This window comes from Bubalus bubalis, chromosome 22 (assembly GCF_019923935.1).
Source record: "Bubalus bubalis isolate 160015118507 breed Murrah chromosome 22, NDDB_SH_1, whole genome shotgun sequence".
In the NCBI taxonomy this organism is placed as follows: Eukaryota; Metazoa; Chordata; class Mammalia; order Artiodactyla; family Bovidae; genus Bubalus; species Bubalus bubalis.
Genome location: NC_059178.1, coordinates 4,258,537 through 4,277,271, shown reverse-complemented (window position 1 = coordinate 4,277,271; position 18,735 = coordinate 4,258,537). Strand labels below are relative to the sequence as shown.

At 53.2% G+C, this 18,735-nt stretch overlaps 1 protein-coding gene across 7 annotated transcripts in view; it reads left to right on the top strand.

Annotated features, from left to right (window-relative positions):
- Positions 1 to 18,735, top strand: part of ZNF532 (zinc finger protein 532) — a 112,537-nt gene that overhangs the window by 41,664 nt on the left and 52,138 nt on the right. For 6 of the 7 annotated variants that reach the window (XM_045164079.1, XM_045164077.1, XM_045164080.1 and 3 more), the window contains one exon: positions 10,102 to 12,464. In XM_045164079.1, the coding sequence (XP_045020014.1) occupies positions 10,119 to 12,464 (2,346 nt within the window). In that variant the 5' untranslated portion in view covers positions 10,102 to 10,118. Of the gene's footprint in view, positions 1 to 6,942; positions 7,087 to 10,101; positions 12,465 to 18,735 lie in introns of those variants that run through there. The other variant, XM_045164082.1, reaches the window with a different exon arrangement.

The window sequence follows — 18,735 nt, the reverse complement described above, 5'->3', positions numbered from 1 at the left end:
TACAGCAAAGTGAGTTAGTCATACATGTATCAGAGTTAGTGTATTTCAGTGTTGCGTGTGTGTAAAAAGCCTAACAAGGTCCCTCAGAGCTGGTGTCTGTGTTCCACAGCATATGAAGTGCAGCCCATAAACCACCTGTAACATGGTTAGTTCTGTGTTACACTTGGTCTCTTTATTTTGGGCCTCTCATCATTCTTGGTACCTTTAATTTTTATTTACACATGGTAAAATTCTCTGGGTTTGACAAAGGTGTAGATGCATGTGTCCACCCCCACAGTTGAGATACAGAGCCGTTCCGTCTCCTCTTGGGTCTCCTCCCACAGCCTGGATTTTTAATAGTGGTTTCAGGTGAGTGGAAAGGGTTGGGGAAGGAGCTGGGTGGAATTGGACCTTCTCAACAATGGAGAGCTTGGCTGTGAAGGCAGCGTGCCCATGGACAGGGCAAGGGTTGGGTTGCCAGATCGAGGTTGGGGGACATTTATTCAGCTGGTGTTGTGTTAGTCGCTCAGTCGTGTCTGACTTTGCAACCCCATGACTGTTGCCTGGCAGGCTCCTCCGTCCACGGGATTCTGCAGGTAGAAATACTGGAGTGGGTCACCCTTCCCTTCTCCAGGGAATCTGCCCACACCGGGGATGGAACCCGGGTCTCCCGCATTGCAGGCGGATTCTTTACCATCTGAGCCACCAGCTGGTAGGTAGAAGTAATAGAGGGCTTCCCTGTTGTCTCAGTGGTAAAGAATCCGCCTGCCAATGCAGGCGATACGGGTTCCACCCCTGGCCTGGGAAGATCCCCAGGAGAAGGAAATGGCAACCCACTCCAGTATTCAATAGCAGCAGTTAACAACAGCAGGGGTAACAGAAGTGGTCAAAAGTCCTGGAGCTGGGCAGCAAGCTGGTGGTGGGGACTGGCTTGGAAAGGCCAGTGGTGCAGGAGAGGGCAGCACCTGAGGGCAGGCGGCCCTGGGGAGGGGGTCCTGCCTGTTGTCTGTGAAGCTGACGGTGGAGGACAGAAGGAGGCATGGAGTAGGCTGCAGGGGAAGGTTAGAAGCGGCCTGTGTCCCCTGGCTGGGTGGGAGTTAACGATGAAGGAGAGAGAGGGCTATGGAGTGACACCGCGGAGCGCTCTGGGAGGAGAGGAGCAGGGGTCTGCGACAGTCCTCCCTGGAGCGAGCATAGTCCTCCCTTGAGCAAGTGCGATCTTCCCCCTAGCGAGCTCGGGCCTCCCAGGAGCTGGCGTGTTCCTCCCCTGGGCATGCGCATTCCTACCCGGAGCGAGCATAGTTCTCCCCGGAGCGAGCGCGGTCCTCCCAGGGGTGAGCGCAGTCCTCCCCGGAGCGAGCGCGGTCCTCCCAGGGGTGAGCGCGGTCCTCCCTGGAGCGAGCGCGGTCCTCCCTGGAGCGGGCGCTGTCCTCCCTGGAGCGGGCGCTGTCCTCCCTGGAGCGGGCGCGGTCCTCCCTGAAGCGAGTGCGGGCCTCCCTGAAGTGGGCGCGGGCCTCCCAGGAGTGGGTGTAGTCCTCCCTGAAGTAAGCGTGGTCCTCGCGGGAGCGGGCACGGGCCTCGCGGGAGCGAGGGCCGTCCTCCCCCCGGGCGGGTGCAGTCCTCCCCAGAGCGAGCGCGGGCCTCCCGGGAGTGGGCGCAGTCCTCCCAGGAGTGGGCGCGGGCCTCCCCTAAGTGAGCGCGGGCCTCCCCGGAGCCGGCGTGGTCCTCCCCGAAGTGAGTGCGGGCCTCGCGGGAGCAGGCATGGGCCTCCCCGGAGTGGGCGCGGGCCTCCCCCGAGGTCCCGTGGCAGCTGCAGAACCAAGTGCAGACGAAGAGCGGCTTCTTTCTGCACAGCCCCCATTTGACCCGTGAGTGCTTGGCGTTGAGGGGAGCGATGCCAGAAGTAGGCCAGGAGTTGGCGAGAGGAGCTTCTGGCAAAGGCTGAGGTTGGTGGGGACCGTTCCCTTCTGTTCCCGAGGGGCTGGGGAGGCAGGTGCCGGGAGGAGGGCAGGGAAGGGCCTCGTGGGCGGAGCCTGGGGGGCGAAGGGCCAGGGTGGGCTGGGCTTACTCTTGTCTTTCCCAGAGTCGCGGCACGATCAAGTGCCTCTGTTCGTGTTTCCAGAAGCAGTTTGAACTTTCACATCGGCTGTTTTTCAAATCAGGAATACTAGGTACAGTGTTAAGTGAAGAAGAAAAAGCTGCCTTGGCCAGAGTATCCATATGTCAGTATTGATACCGTTTGGGCTTCCCATGTGGCCCAGCGGTAAAGAAGTCGCCTGCCAATGCAGGAGAGGCAGGTTCCATCCCTGGTTCGGGAAGATCCCCTGGGGAAGGAAATAGCTACGCATGCCTGTGTTCTTGCCTGGGACATCCCGTGGACAGAGGCGGCTGGCAACCTGCAGTCCACAGGGTCCCAGAAGCGTCGGACACGACTTAGAGACCAGACAGCAATATGGATGGCTTCAGGGTTCAGTGAAACAAGAAGATGCCTCTTTTGGGTAACTGCAGCTCCTTAGGTAGTTTCCTATTAGCTCATACAGAATTAAAACGTATATCCTGTTCTTTTCACCTTGTGTGTGAACTTTTGACACGTGGGGAGCTACCCTGGTGGAGGCTGTTTAGAAAGTGAAGTTCTCCTGGTCTCAGTGGTGGCGTGCCGGGTTGAGGGTGGACCGCCCCCACTGGAAGGTGAGGGGCTGGGTGCTCAGTGGTCTGGGGTCGCACTTCCTCCCAGTGGCTCGAGAGAAGCCTTAGAGCTGCGTGGTGCCCTGACTAACTGTTCAGACCACCCAGGGCCTGACGAGGGTGGAGTGATGGAGATAAAGGGAGCTCTTCTCTGGGACTTTCTGGTGATTGGGTGGGGCCTCCAAATGGCATGCACTTAAAAGATTCAGTAGCTCCATTTATTGTTGCTTATTTTTACCCCCTCTAAGCTATGCACACGTAGCCATTTGTGTGTGTGTGTGTCTTTAAGTCACTTCAGTCGTGTCCGACTCTTTGTGACCCCATGGACTATAGCCCACCAGGCTCCTCTGTCCATGGGATTCTCCAGCCAAGAATTCTAGAGTGGGTTGCCATGCCCTCCTCCAGGGGATCTTCCTGCCCAGGGATCGAACCCGCATCTGTTGTCTCTTGCATTGGTAGGCAGCTGCTTTACCACGAGTGCCACCTGGGGGGGGGGGGGGGGGTGTGCGCGCGCGTGCGTGCGCGTCACCTGGGAAGCCGCTCTGTGTGTGTGTGTGTGTGTGTGTGTGTGTGAGAGAGAGAGAGAGAGGAGTGTCTGCCAGGTTTTGCAGTCCCGTCTCCTTGTCCGCCCCTCAACCTTTCCTCGAGAGAAGCACTGAGGCAGAGGTGTAGCTGATTGGGTGTTTTTTTGTTGTTGTTTATTTTCAGCTCCACAGACTGCATCTGTTTCCAGCTGGTTTAGGGAAAGCAAGTGAAAAAACACGAGGCAGATTTGTGAAACTGAACCTGCTTAATGTTTGGGGTGGAGTTGCAATGAGAAAATACTTTCCCCCTGATAAGCAGTTCAGATTGAAGTGGGATACAAGGAAAATGGTCACTTGGGGGACAAGAAATGTGATTGCTTTTTTTCCCTCATTTGTGGTTGAAGAATTATCATGATAACTTTGGCCTTGAAAATGCCGAAGATGGAAAAGGGCTGGGGATGGAGGAGGAGCCCAGGGTGAGTGCTTGTGTGAGGGGGAAGGCAGGGAGGGCTTGGGAGGCAGAAGGTCAGGAGAAACCAACCCCTGCTTATTTCTTTGAAAACACAGGAAACCTGCCTAGATCATGTTCCCCGAAGAACAAATGAGACGTCACACATTGTATAATGTGCATTATAAGAACTTTGTGTATTTGAAGGAAAGATCAGAAGGTTAGAAATGAGAGAGTCAGATCCATTAATCTGTTGAATTATTTCTTTGAAAAGCACTTCTATGGCCAGAGAAATGCCAGGAAATAGTGACAAGCAGAGTTCCCCCAAAGGATAGCAGTCTTGTATTACTATAGCTGTTCTTTGAAAAGTTTGTGGAATATGGTCGAGGCGGTCTGCGGACTTGGTTTTCTTTAGGATTATTATGACTTAGCATTTTATTGATTTTCACGAAAGAAGCTTAGTTTCTTCATTTACACGGGGAAGCCGACCTGCTGTCCACCAGGTTGACTTCTGCATGTTCATTTTGCAGGTGTATGTATCTGGGGGTTGTTTGAAGTTGGGTTCAGTGGTTACATGACGCCTGAGCCTTCTAAGCCATCACCCTCTAGTTGGAAACTGGCAAATGGCTCCATGCATTTTTTTATTGCAAAGCATAAGAGGTATGAGTAAGGGGTGAACAGGTTTTTCTTTAAGTTTTTCTTTTGATTTGATAAACTTTTGACTTTTCACCAACACAGATAAAGTAGCTTACTATAATTTTAAGCGACTTTGGTAGGAAAGGAAGAGTGTTGTCTGTGTCATAGGAGGAAATAGAGTGACCACGTGACAGACTTGAGCTCTTTCATTTTCCTTTTTTAGAAACAGGCCCAGCATCTTTCCACCAGACATTTTCAAGGTGAAAGGACATTCTCCATTAAGCACAAATGCAGTTAGTGAATTCTATGTTATTTATGTGAGGTTTAGTTCTAAATTAAACGACAGTTAGTGCCTTTGAAGGAAGCTATATTTCACAGGGTATAAATGAAATGAAAGACTTTTGTTGCAATAACAACTTAATTCTGTTTGAAAGTCAAGCTGTTGAGGGGTTGGGAAGAGCAAATGAGATCTTTTTATCTTTTAAAAAAGATGACCGAGATTAATTTTTGCAACTGTTTTTTAAGCAAAAGAATCTATTTTTAAAACAGTACTTAGGAATTGCAGGAAGGAAACTTTCAAACATAAACATGTCTCTTTGTACTTCATAGAACTGAGAAATGAGACGGAGTTTAAGCCTTCTTCACCCCCCCCCCCCCCCCCCCCCATGGAAAATTGGCTCTTGCCTTCCAGAATGTGGGACGGGTGAGGGTAAGAGGACAGTGTGATTGTGGGCATGAAAAACATTTCTATGAACCAGAAGAGACGTGTGACGTTACAGAGAGCGGCGTTCGTGACACTGATGATACAACCCGAGAAAGCTGAGCTCCCCGCCGCCGAGGGCTCAGGGCTCAGACGGGACGATGCGCTTCTAGCGTCCGCCCCGCATTTTCACCTGACAGCCTGGATTCTTTCCAAGGACCCAGGAGAGCTGACTCCTATGGTTTTAAACCGCTGCTAATTCACTCTTAGCTCTCCACTGTCCCAGTACTTCATCTCCAAAGAGTTCCATCCCCCAAGGTTCATCTTCTTCCTTAGAAAGAACGTATGTACACCTCAGGTGATCAGAAGAATGGGGAGGAGGGCAGGTGTGGCTAGACATCCACAGAGAAAGTTAGTTGTTCCTGCTTTGGGAATGTCTCCTGGACCCCTTAGGGTATTTGCAGACATGAAGGTTCCTCTCTGGGGTTTTCCAGGTCTTCACTCTTTTCAGTCAGTTCAGTTCAGTTGCTCAGTTGTGTAGACTCTTCGAGACCCCATGGACCGCAGCACGCCAGGCCTCCCTGTCCATCACCAACTCCCAGAGTTTACTCAAACTCATGTCCATCGAGTCGGTGATGCCATCCAACCATCTCATCCTGTCACCCCCTTCTCCTCCTGCCTTCAATCTGTCCCAGCATCAGGGTCTTTTCAAATGAGTCAGTTCTTCGCATCAGGTGGCCAGAGTATTGGGGGTTTCAGCTTCAACATCAGTCCTTCCAATGAATATTTGATCTCCTTTAGAATGGACTGGTTGGATCTTCTTGCAGTCCAAGGGACTCTCAGAGTCTTTTCCAACAACACAATTCAAAAGCATCAATTCTTCAGTGCTCAGCTTTCTTCACAGTCCAACTCTCCCATCCATACATGAGCACTGGAAAAACCATAGCTTTGACTGGACGGACCTTTGTTGGCAAAGTAATGTCTCTGCTTTTGTAACGTCTCACTCCTTTAGTGGTGCAGATAGGAAAGATAGCCGGCCGTGCGGCGGGCGACATCCTGCCCAACGGCGAGGCTTGCTGCTGGTGCAGCTGCCGTGTGTGGCCCCCATGTGTGCGTGCTCTGGGGCCGCCAGCCGTGTGAACAGGAGGGGCCAGCGGAGGCGTGTGTCACTCTTCCAGGTGCCCGCTGCCTGCCTGCGAGCCGCGCTGCCCACGCGACCTGCCGGCCACCTGGCACGTCTTGTTTCACGTAGTGACCTTTTTTTTTCATTTCTTGTGCTTGTGTGTTCTGGGCCACCCACTGAGTAGTATTTATTCTTTTCTTCTTTTTGTTCCTGAACTGACTGCCTTCTGGGGTGAACAGTGTGAAACCTGATGACGATTTTACTCACCAAAGCCATAAAGAGAAGGCAAATGACAGGAATCCCGTGTAGCCGTAAAGGAAGGTTGGAAGGCCTTGGGTGGAGCCGAGCCACCACCGGGGCCTTCCAGAGCCTGGGTCCCAGCCCTGGATAAACGGTGGCATGGAAAAGCCCCCTTTTAGCTCCTTCAGCTCCATTCGGGACTTGGGGGTGGTCCATGAGTCTGTGTCTTGAATTCTCTCGAAACCGATGTGCGGATCGTCATGGCTGGTGAAGACAGACCATGGGGATGCTTCGCTAATGGTTGTCTCATTGTGATTGTTAAATTTATAAAGGCAAAATAATGCTTAAAAGTATAAGTGGTGACATTCAGGGATTATTCCTAAGTGGGTGGACTCTGACGTGGATTTATTGTCTGACAAATGGGGTTTTCACTCCCCATATTTTGCAGTTCAAGTTCATTTGAAAAAGAAAATCATAATATCAGACGTCCTCGTTAGAGCTGACTTGTAGATGTTTTCATGTCATCATCTGCCTGGAATGTTGTACTCTGATGATTGGTGCGGGGGGGCGGCGGGTGGGGTTCATTGTTCCCTGTCTGGTTCTGCAGGCACCCATCTGTCCATCTTCGAGAGAAGAGGCTCAAGAGTGTTCTCTCTGGGCTGAGCAAGACCATCTAAAGAGAAGTATGTGTGGCTTCTGAGACCTAAGTGAGCGGAAAGAGGTTTATTCTTTGGCTCCTGTTGAACCCTAGGTGCTTATTTCATCTTCAGCAGTAGTTTTTCCAGCGAAATTCTCTGTGAAGTGTTAGGATGGGTCCCAGAGTGAGTGAATATTGCTGAGGATGTCTTAGCGCCTGATGATGGATTTATGGTTAATGTGAATTTTCACGGGTATGTGTATTGTTGCCTGAGTAAAGATTCTGCTGTGATCCTTGTATAGTTATTTTTTATTAGGAATGCATGATTTTTTTTTTAATAGATTATACAAGAAAACATTAAATACTTCAGTAAAAAATGTAAGACAGGGTCTCACTGATATAAAGCAAATATAAAAGAGGAACGACATAATAAATATTGACAGGGAAATAGCCATTCTTTTTCTTTTTAACATCTTTCATCTGTTCTCTTTCATGGGCTCCTCTCTCGGTGTTTTGCTGTGCTAAGTTGCTTCAGTCATGTCTGACTCTTTGCGACCCTATGGATGGTAGCCCACCGGGCTCCTCTGTCCATGGGATTCTCCAGGCATGAACGCTGGACTGCGTTGCCATGCCCTCCTCCAGGGGATCTTCCTGATCCCAGAGATCGAACCTGGGTCTCTTGCATCTCCTGCATCGGCAGGCGGATTCTTTACCACTAGCTCCACCTAGGAAGCCCCAGGAGAGTCTGCTGCTGCTGCTGCTAAGTCGCTTCAGTCGTGTCTGACTCTCTGCGACCCCATAGACGGCAGCCTACCAGGTTCCTCCGTCCATGGGATTCTCCAGGCAAGAACACTGGAGTGGCGTGCCCTTTCCTTCTCCACCAGGAGAGTCTAGGTGTCTAGAAATGGCTGAGGCTCATTCTATGTTGAAAGTTGCCCGGAGGTCTTCTCTGGTGGTCCAGTGGTTAAGTCTTAGCCTTCTAGTGCAGGGGATACAGGTTCGATCCCTGGTCGAGGTGCTAAGATCCCACATGCCTCCTGGCCAAAAAGTAAAACAGAGATAATATTGTAATGAAGTTAGTAAAACCTTGAAAAATGGTCCACATCAGAAAAATCTTAAAACAGTTGCCTGGAGCCAGCCCTGGCCCTCACCTCCTCTGACGCTGGATGTCGCTTGAGCCCTCTTTCTCCTCCTCCTCTTGCCCGTTTCTTTCTCCCTCTGCTCTTTCTCTCCAGTTTCTCGTTCTCCGCCCTGCTTCCCACCTTGCCTTGCCTTCCTGGTGGCTGACCTCCACCCCGTCGCCCCGACTGAAGGAACCACCTCAGGGAGGCGCCCTCACTGCCCGAGGGCCGCAGTGCTGGGGTCGAGGCTTGCTCCTGTTGTACCTCCTGTGTTCTGAGCTGTGTGTCCGCTTGGTTCTCTGGCGTTTATGGTGCAAAGGCGAGTGAGACGTTGCCCGTCTCGAGGCAGCTGGCAGGCTAGTAGGTAGGAAAAGACCAGTACCCACACGGTGTAGTCCAGAAAATAGAGCTTCAGAAGATGGGGTGCTCCAGGGATTCAGAGAGGAGGAAGAGCAGCCCCCCCGATAGTTTAAGGTCTCCTTGTCAAGACCCCAAGCAGTATGTGTATTTAAATATCCTTCCTCTCTAGTCGGGGGCTTCCCGGGTGGCGCTAGTGGTAAAGAACTCGCCTGGTAATACACGAGATATAAGAGATTTGGGTTCGATCCCTGGGTCGGGAAGATCCCCCTGGAGGAGGGCATGGCAACTCACCCCAGTATTCTTGCCTGGGAAGTCCCACGGACAGAGGAGCCTGGCGGACCCCAGTCCATGGGGTTGTAGAGTTGGGCACGACCGAGCACACTCGCGCCTCTTGTAGTTACGGCTGAAACCCTGCACCTTCCCTGAAGCCGCATCATCCAGGGCTCTGGGATTAATGGAAGCACTTCTTTACAGCCTGTTGTCCACCCTGACCTAGCCTGGCTGCGGAAGAGAGGGCCTCCCTCCCCTGGGCTCTGTCCCGCTCTTGGGTCCGTGTTGCCCCCTGCTGGGAATTGATTCTTTGGAGGACCTTTCTCAGCTGCCATGGTCACTTGCATGACTGTGTTGACTGAGTGGTGATTAGGAGACAGATGTGTGTTCCCTTAACCAGTAAAACCGCCGGACTAGGGAGTAAGGTGGAAGGGACGCTATACTTTTCCGGTGGGAGAGTATTATTCTTTTTCCCCTACCATCATGGGGAGAATTAGGATTAAATAAAAACTGATAGAATGAGCTCCTTGGGGATTTTTAAAAATCTCAGATGGAACTTGATTAGCAGTAGAAGGCCTATGCCGGAGAAGGTAATGGCACCCAACTCCAGTACTCTTGCCTGGAAAATCCCATGGATGGAGGGGCCTGGTAGGCTGCAGTCCATGGGGTCTCTAAGAGTCGGACACGACTAAGCGACTTCAGTTTCACTTTTGACTTTCATGCATTGGAGAAGGAAATGGCAACCCACTCCAGTGTTCTTGCCTGGAGAATCCCAGGGACGGGGGAGCCTGGTGGGCTGTCGTCTGTGGGGTCGCACAGAGTCGGACACGACTGAAGCGACTTAGCAGCAGCAGCAGAAGGCCTATGCTGGCTTGGGATGCTCACTTCTGTGGACGAATTGAAATCTGTAATTGGGTTTTTTGGCCTGTATTTCTTTTAATGTGATACCCCAGATCTGACAGTGACTATATTAGGGATAATTTTGCCTGTAGAATGAAATGCTGTTAAGGTCAAAATACACTTGAAAGCAGCTTTTTGTGAAGACAAGGAGACGAATCCAGCGATGAACAGTATTTTCTGGTGGTTAGCCCAGAACCTGTTCTCTGTGGTTTAATAGTTCTGATCTGCTTGTTAGAGAGGCTCCACACGGGCTGTGCTGCACAGCATTTTGGAGGAATTGCTTCAAAGTTGTAATGATCAGTTTATCCCTGTTCTCGGGGTGTTTGTCCACTTTAGCTCAGCGTCCCGACTTTATAATAAGGGCACGTGGCGACTTGCCGCTTCACTGGTGGTCATCCCTGCCTGGGTGTGAATCCCACAGGGATGTTTGTCTGAGTGGGGCGTTGCTGACGGAATTGTTTTTCTGTTCGTTTCACAGAACATCTGATCCAATTCATGACCATGGGGGATATGAAGACCCCCGACTTTGACGACCTGCTGGCAGCGTTTGACATCCCCGACATGGTCGACCCCAAGGCAGCCATCGAGTCTGCGCACGACGACCAGGAGAGCCACATCAAGCAGGGTGCCCAGGCGGACGACGACTCGCACGCGCCGTCCTCCTCGGACGTGGGCGTCAGTGTCATCGTGAAGAACGTCCGCAGCATCGACTCCTCGGATGGCGCCGAGAAGGATGGCCACAACCCCCCCGGCAGCGGCCTGCACAACGGCTTCCTGACGGCCTCCTCTCTCGACACGTACGGCAAGGAAGGGTCGAAGGCCCTGAAGGGAGACGTGCCGACCTCAGAGGCGACCTTAAAGGACTCGGCCTTCAGCCAGTTCAGCCCCATCTCCAGCGCGGAGGAGTTTGATGACGACGAGAAGATAGAGGTGGATGACCCCCCGGACAAGGAGGACCCGCGCGCGGGCTTCAGAGCGAACGTGCTGGCGGGCTCGGGCCCCCAGCAGGACTACGACAAGCTGAAGGCGCTCGGGGGAGACAGCGTGAGCAAGGCTGGCGTCCCAGCCCCTGGTGGCTTGGAGAAAAGCAAAGTCGTCAAGAGGGAGACGGAGACAAATTCTCTAAATCTGGGTGTTTACGAACCTTTTAAAGTCAGAAAGATGGAGGACAAGCTGAAGGAGAGCTCTGAAAAGGTGCTGGAGAACAGGGTCCACGAGGGGAAGCTGGGCTCCGAGAAGAACGACGCTGGCCTCGGTGGCCCGGTGCCGTCGCGGACCAAGCCGTCCTCCAAGCTCTCATCCTGCATCGCCGCGATCGCGGCACTCAGTGCGAAAAAGGCCGCGTCCGACTCCTCTAAAGAGCTGGCGACCAACTCCCGGGAGTCCTCTCCATTACCAAAGGACGTCAATGACAGCCCTCGAGCCACCGAGAAGTCTCCCGAACCCCAGAGCCTCATCGACGGGACGAAGAAAGCGTCCCTTAAGCAGCCAGACAGTCCCCGGAGCGTTTCCAGCGAAAATAGTAGCAAGGGGTCGCCAGCATCCCCCGCGGGGTCGACACCAGCAATCCCCAAAGTCCGCATCAAGACCATCAAGACGTCTTCCGGGGAGATCAAGAGGACCGTGACTCGCGTGCTGCCCGAGGTGGACCTCGAGGCGGGCAGGAAGCCCTCGGAGCAGGCGGGGCCTGTGGTGGCCTCGGTGACCTCGCTCCTGTCGTCCCCCACCCCGGCCGCCGTGCTCGCCTCCCCGCCCCGGGCACCCCTGCAGTCCGCGGTGGTCGCCAACGCCGTGGCGCCCACCGAGCTGACCCCCAAGCAGGTCACCATCAAGCCTGTGGCCACCGCCTTCCTCCCAGTGTCGGCCGTGAAGACAGCCGGCTCGCAAGTCATCAACCTGAAGCTGGCCAACAACACGACGGTCAAGGCCACGGTCATCTCCGCCGCCTCCGTGCAGAGTGCCAGCAGCGCCATCATCAAAGCCGCCAGCGCCATCCAGCAGCAGACCGTGGTGGTGCCGGCCTCCAGCCTGGCCAGTGCCAAACTCGTGCCAAAGACCGTGCACCTCGCCAACCTTAACCTCCTGCCTCAGGGCGCCCAGGCCGCCTCCGAGCTCCGCCACGTGCTCACCAAGCCTCAGCAGCAGATCAAGCAGGCGATAATCAGTGCTGCGGCCTCGCAGCCGCCCAAGAAGGTCTCGCGGGTGCAGGTGGTGTCCTCCCTGCAGAGCTCCGTGGTGGAGGCTTTCAACAAGGTGCTGAGCAGCGTCAACCCCGTCCCAGTTTACGTCCCCAACCTCAGCCCGCCTGCCAACGCGGGCATCACCTTGCCGACCCGCGGCTACAAGTGCTTGGAGTGCGGGGACTCCTTCGCGCTGGAGAAGAGCCTGAGCCAGCACTACGACAGGCGCAGCGTGCGCATCGAAGTGACCTGCAACCACTGCACCAAGAACCTGGTGTTCTACAACAAGTGCAGCCTGCTGTCGCACGCCCGCGGGCACAAGGAGAAGGGCGTGGTGATGCAGTGCTCACACCTGATCCTGAAACCAGTGCCGGCGGACCAGATGATCGTCTCCCCATCAAGCAATACCCCCGCCTCGTCGTCCAGCCTCCCGAGCTCCGCGGGAGCCAGCGTGCACACGGTCACCAAAATCCAGCCTGGCATCACCGGGACGGTCATATCGGCCCCTTCCAGCACGCCCATCACCCCCGCCATGCCCCTGGATGAAGACCCCTCCAAGCTCTGCAGGCACAGCCTCAAGTGTTTGGAGTGTAACGAAGTCTTCCAGGACGAGACGTCGCTGGCCACCCATTTCCAGCAGGCTGCAGATACGAGCGGACAAGTAGAGTATCATTTACATTTCGGTGTTTCGGTGATGAATCTGTAGTAGCCTTGAGCTCTCTGTCCGATGCCGCTGATTTCAGGGGTGGAAGCTCAGCTAGATGGGGGGCTGGGTGTGAGTGTACGTGTGTACGTGTACACACACACACGTGAGAGAGAGGATTGTTTTCATGGAGCAGTGTTTAAATGTAAATCTTACGTAGAAGTCAGTTTGGGGGGAAGAGGATTCTTTTAGACAGATAGAGACTGTGTACTAGTTGAGCTAAGGCATCTAAGATTCAGGGCAGGTAGAGGGGGTCTTAATTGTTGGGTCACTGGCATTTATGTCGGGAGTCTGAGCTCTGACCAGTGATAGTGTCGTGGCGTTGTATTAAGTGTTGAAGTCAGGTTGATCCCCACTGACTCCTTTATTAGCGACCATCTGGGGATTTAAAAAATTCCTGTCGTCGTTTGTAATTACTGTCTTCTATAGTTAAATACACCCGGTCGGTACCCACTTCTAAGGCATTTCTGCTTATTGTTGGTCTAGTATGTTCAGTAACATTCTCCAGCGCAGTGAATTCAAGCTACAAATGGAAAACGCATCTCTGTTTAAATAGAATACCTCTACGTTTGTTTGTGGCATTTTTGCTTTGTGTTTTTGTGGTGAGGTGTAGGTTGGTGTTGGTGAGATGCATTTCCCACTGGACATTGGCTAGCGATTTGACCTCTGTTGTTTTGCTCTGTCCACGAGGCAGCTTCTGGGCGGTCGTTAAGTGTGTTTCACTATAAATATTTGACAGCGGTCATCTGGAAGTCACCGGGCCTGTTGTATGAAACTCACTCAAGCTAGAGAGAGCAAGCACAAGATTTGTTGTCCAAACCGGAAACTTGTAAATTTGGGAGGAACCCCAGTTTGAGCTGATAAACTCTTGTTTTTGAAGCCCTGGTGGAAAACTGACCTTTTCCTCTATTTGTCTCCACTATCTCATTGACGAGGTTCATGCTGTGGTTCAGACTTCTGGTCCTGTCAACCACGATCAGTTCCCTGAGGTCAACGACTGAGCTAAGTTCTTTGTATTAATAGGATTTGAGTTTGGGGAACAAAAGATGAAGCATGCCTCAATGATTTTTTTTCCCTCTGGACGTTCAGTTGAGTGGAAGTGGAGATGATAAAGAGATTCGAGAACATTCTCGCAGCGAGGACACTGGACGCTGTGTGTTTGCTTGTCTCTGACAGTGATGCACTCCGTCAGAGTGACGCTGGTTCAGGAAGGAGCAATGGGGGACAGGACTCCCAGTGCGTCCTGGAGACAGGGCCTAGGTCCCGTCTGGGTCCCTCTTTTCTGGTTACCATTTCATCAAAGAGGCAGTCTTCTCTCTGCATCTTAGAGGATGCAGTTTAAAAAAAAGAGCCGTTTCCTCGGTTCCGCGTGTTGTGGATGGTGGAGTACGTCCTGGCTCCGGCGCCGGGCACTGTCAGCCGGCGGGGCTGGCTCAGGGTGGTCCGCTCCCCTTCCGAGGCGGGAGGAGGCCGCCGGCGGAAGGTCAGGATTTTCCTTCCCTGTTTTCCGCTGTTTTTAGTCTCTGTGTAACCACGTAAGCTCAGGAGTCAGCCCGGGGTCAGGGGAAGCCGACCCTCGGGGAGGTGGCGGGTGGGGTCCCTCGGCAGGCTGTGTGCGCATGGCGGGGGGAGGGGGGCGGCGCGGCGGGGTGTGGCAAGGTGCCCAGCCACCCCCGGGCCCCAAGCGGGCTCAGGGCAGGACCTGCCTCTGCTCCTGGGCCAGGCCACCCCATCCTGGCTCCTTCCTTGGACTCTGCTGAGCCAGAGTCCCCTCCACACCCCCACACCGAGCAGAGCCTCCTGTTGAGGGCCACCTGCGGGCGCACCTCGCCCCGAGCTCCTGCCCTCCCCACAACAGCCCCTCCACCACGGCCCGGTGTCTGCACACCCAGGGGCAGCCTGGTTGCTTAAGCATCCTCGCTAGCCTAGGGGAGCGGCTCCCCTTTGTGAGTTCCATCAGTGCCCCCCGCTCCTCCTTGTCCCCCCTAGGTCCCCCGAAGCCTGAGGCAGCCCCACGGCTCCTTCTAAACTGGCCTCAGCTCGGTGGGAGCCCCAGCAGTGGCAGGCAGGGCTGAAGACCCCAAGGACAAGGGAGGAAGGAGAAAAGTTCCTGTTTCATCTTCTCCAGTTTGCTGTTTCCACGACCACTGGCCATGGTTTACAGTTGGTGAACTTAAATTTGAGTGAGGGCAAAAGTCCACCTGGATAAACTGTTGGCCCCTGGGAGAAGGGCACTCACAACACTCTGCTCAACTTATGAATTTTGCAAGAAGATCCAAAGGCGAAGCTCAAGTCCAGTCTTTGCGAGTGCCTCTGTCCACACTCCCTCCTGTCTCTCCATTGGCCTCTCTGTTTCTCGGTAACTCATGGGTGAACAGGGGCAGAGGAGGCTGCGTCCCTCCCTGAGGGCCGGACCGGTGCAGGATCCTGCCCAGGCCGCCTCCCTAGGTCTGCACAGCAGCCTCAGAGAGTCACGTGTGTCCGAGGGCTCCCCAGCCTCTGGGATCTAATGCCTGATGATCTGAAGTGGGGCTGATGTAAGAACAATATGAAGAAAGCGCACAATAAACGTGAAACACTCGAATCATCCTGAAACCATCCCCCCGACCCTGGCCGGTGAAACACTTGTCTTCCACGAAACTGGTCCCTCGTGCCAAAAAGATCGGGGACCGCTGAGTCATACAGTAGACTTCTGCTGAGTCATACAACTGAGTCCTACACTGACCCTGTTTCCCCTGGATTCAGGAGGTCAAAGGGCGTGGCCTCAGGGCCCTGGCTCTCTCCTTTCTGCGCGTGCGTTCAGCACACCTGGAGAGAGGGGTGCGGGGTCCCTGGTGGCGGGACTGTTCCTTTCCTGCCTGCCTCCTGTTCTTGCTTTCTCCTGCCCACCTTCTTGCCACGGTACTTTAAACAGCTTAGCTGAAACTGCTGAACGTGCCCTGTTCTCGTGGCTTCAGTCTTCTCCATTCGTTTTGTTTTTAAATTAAGCTTTTCATTTTGAGATAATTGCAGATTCAGGTAAGAAGCAGCACAGAGGGATCCTGTGTGCCCTTTACCCAGTTCTCCTCAGTGGCTGCATCGTGCAGAGTAACTCTTCAACAGTGTCCTGTCCAGGCTGTGGACTCTCGTGCTGTCAACACGTAGAACCTTGCCGTGACCGTGAGGATCATTCCTGCTGCCTTTTAATTTATCATGATCTCTGTTTTTTTTTGTTTGGCCGCGCTGGGCGTTTGTGGCAGCGCGTGGGCTCCTCTTGTTGCGGAGCACGGGCTCTAGAGTGCTTGGGCTCAGTAGTCTGGCACCTGGCTTTTGTTTCACTGAGGCCTTTGGGATCTTAGTTCCCTGCCCAGGGATCGAACGGGTGTTCCTGCATTGGAAGGCAGATTCTTAAGCCCTGGACAGCTAGGGAAGTCTCCATACTGGCTTTTTAGAGCCACAGCCAGTTCCTCCCATGCCAGTTCTCCCACGCCTACCTCATTCTTAACCCTTAGGAACCACTGATTTCTTCTCCATTTCTATAATTTTGTCATTTCGGGAATGTTATAAAAACAGAGCCCTACCATATGTAGCCTTTGAGATTGGCTTTTTTCACTCAGCATAATTCCCTGGAGATTCATCCAAGTGGTTGGAGATATCCCTTTTTATTGCTGGGTGTTCCTCTATCATATATTCCTGCCACCAGGTGCTCACCCCATCCAGTCACCGAAGACGTCTGCATTGTTCCCATTTTGGGGCTGTTATGAATAAAGCTGCTGCAAACATTTGTCTGCGGGCTTTTGTCTGAACATAAGCTGTCATCTCTCAGGGATGAAACTCCTTTGTGTGCTGGGCTGTGTGGTGGTTGCATATGTATGTTCTTAAGAAATTCTTTTCCACAGTGGCTGTACAGTTTTAAACCTCAAGAGCAGAGTGTGAATGACCTCTTTTCTCTACCCCTCACCAGCATTTGGTGGCGGCACCATTTTCACCATCCCGACACGTGTGTAGTGATGTCCTGTGGTTTTGTGTTTTCTCCATAGCGAATAATGTTGAGCATCTTTTTACATTTATTTGCCATCTGCAGATCCTTTTTGGTGAAATGTCTCTTCCTGTCTTTTGTCCATTTTCTGATTAGTTTTTTTGTTTGTTTTTACTGTTGCGTGTTAAGAGTTCTTGATATATTTTAGACGCTGGTCCTTTGCCGGTATGTGGTTGCCTGTCTTTTCCCCCAGTGTGTGACTTCATTCTTCATCTTATTAGGTCTTTGACAGAGTAAATGTTTTTAATTTTGATGAAGTCCCATTTATCAGTTTTCTCTTTTATGGCTTGTGCTTTTGGCGTCACGTCTAAGAGCTCTTTGCTCTAGATCCTGAAAACCTTCTTTTATGTTTTTTTTCTAAAGATGTTTTTATGATTTATGCTTAAGTCTGTGATCCAGTTTGGGTTACTTTTTGTATAATTTGGGAGACTTAGGTTGAGATTTCTTTTCCCCCGTGCGTGTCCTTTTTCTCCGGTACGGTGGTGCTAGTGATAAAGAAGCCGCCTGCCGATGCAGGAGACTGAAGAGACGGCTCCACCCCCGGGTCAGGAAGACCCCCTGGAGGAGGGCCTGGCAGCCCACTCCAGTATGCCTGCCTGGAGAGCACGGACAGAGGTTAGTCACCAAGTTGTGTCCGACTCCTGCAACCCCGTGGACTGTATGTAGCCCGTCCGGCTCCCCTGTCCATGGGATTCTCCAGGCAAGAATACTGGAGGCAGGTGCCTGGTGGGCTGCGTTCATAGGGTCGCACAGAGGAGACCCAACCGGTCCATCCTAAAGGAGATCAGTCCTGGGTGTGCATTGGAACAACTGATGTTGAAGCTGAAACTCCAATACTGTGGCCATCTGATGGGAAGAGCTGACTCATTTGAAAAGACCCTGATATTGGGAAAGATTGAAGGCAGGAGGAGAAGGAGATGACAGAAGATGAGATGGTTGGATGGCATCACCGATTCGATGGACATGAGTTTGGGCATACTCCGGGAGTTGGTGATGGAGAGGTATGCCTGGTGTGCTGCGGTTCATGGGGTCGCAAAGAGTTGGACACAACTGAGCGACTGAACTGAAGTGAAGCAACTTAGCACACATTTGTCTGAAGGGCTGTCTCCCACTGAGTTGCCTTTTTTGTGTTTTGTCAGATGTCATTCGGGCGTGTTTGTGGGTTCTCGTCGGAACCCGGTCAAGGGTCTCTCTTTCTGTTGACACGGGCTGGGGCTGTCCTTGTGACGCCCCCTCTCACCCTGCATGTTACATGCTCCGGCCCTGGAGGCTTCGCCCGTGTGTCGGGTAAAGGAAGGCTTGGTGGCGTTCGCCGAACCTGCCTTGCCAGTCGCTCCTCCTCGCGCGTGCTGTGTGGACGGCGTCTCCACGGCAGTGACGGCCCTGAGCGCTGCTTCTCTGCTAACCTGCCTTGTGCTCCACGAAGCCCCTGCAGGCCCTGCCGAGAGCTGGGTGGGCATCCGTGGCTGAGCTCCAGGCCCTCTTCACCCTGCGTCCCGCTGCCCCCAGCCTGGATCCCAGCCATGACCCCAGGGCACGTCAGGCCCTGCCTGCACCTGTTGGCCCTTCTGAGGAGGGCGAGCCCCCAGGCCGGGGTGTGAGATGGAGAGTCTGGGTGGACCATCCCCTTCCCAGTCACCCTGAACTCCGTGGTGCAGTAGAATGGGGGTGCCGGACACTTTGAACACTGGCGAATCTGCCCTGGGTGTGTGCCTGGTTGCTCCATTGTGTCCAACTCTGCGACCCCATGGACTGTAGCCTGCCAGGCTCCTCTGTCCATGGGATTCTCCAGGCAAGAATACTGGAGTGGGTTGCCATTTCCTGCTCAGGGGTCTTCCTGACCCAGGGATATAACCTGCCTCAGGACAGGAGAAGGAAAGGAGTGACAGAGAGGCCGGAGAAGCTTCCCTCTGCTCCGTGAAGTAGTTAAGAGGCCACAGCTGTAGTTTCAGTCATTGAAAATGAAGTGTCTTGGAATGTCATTGCTTCTCCTTTTGGTGAAACCACAGTTAAATTTAGCCCAGTACAGGTCAGAAGTACATATTATGGCCTCTGAATTGGTGAGATGGGTTTTCTTCCTGCAGACTCTGCATCAGCCACAGTCAGAGGGTGTCGTGCCCTTTCCCTTTTGTTTTACAGTTGAGGGAACGTACGCCCAGTTAGCGGCCAGCTCAGGACTCAAGGCAGGGTTTCTGTATTGCTACTTGTCCT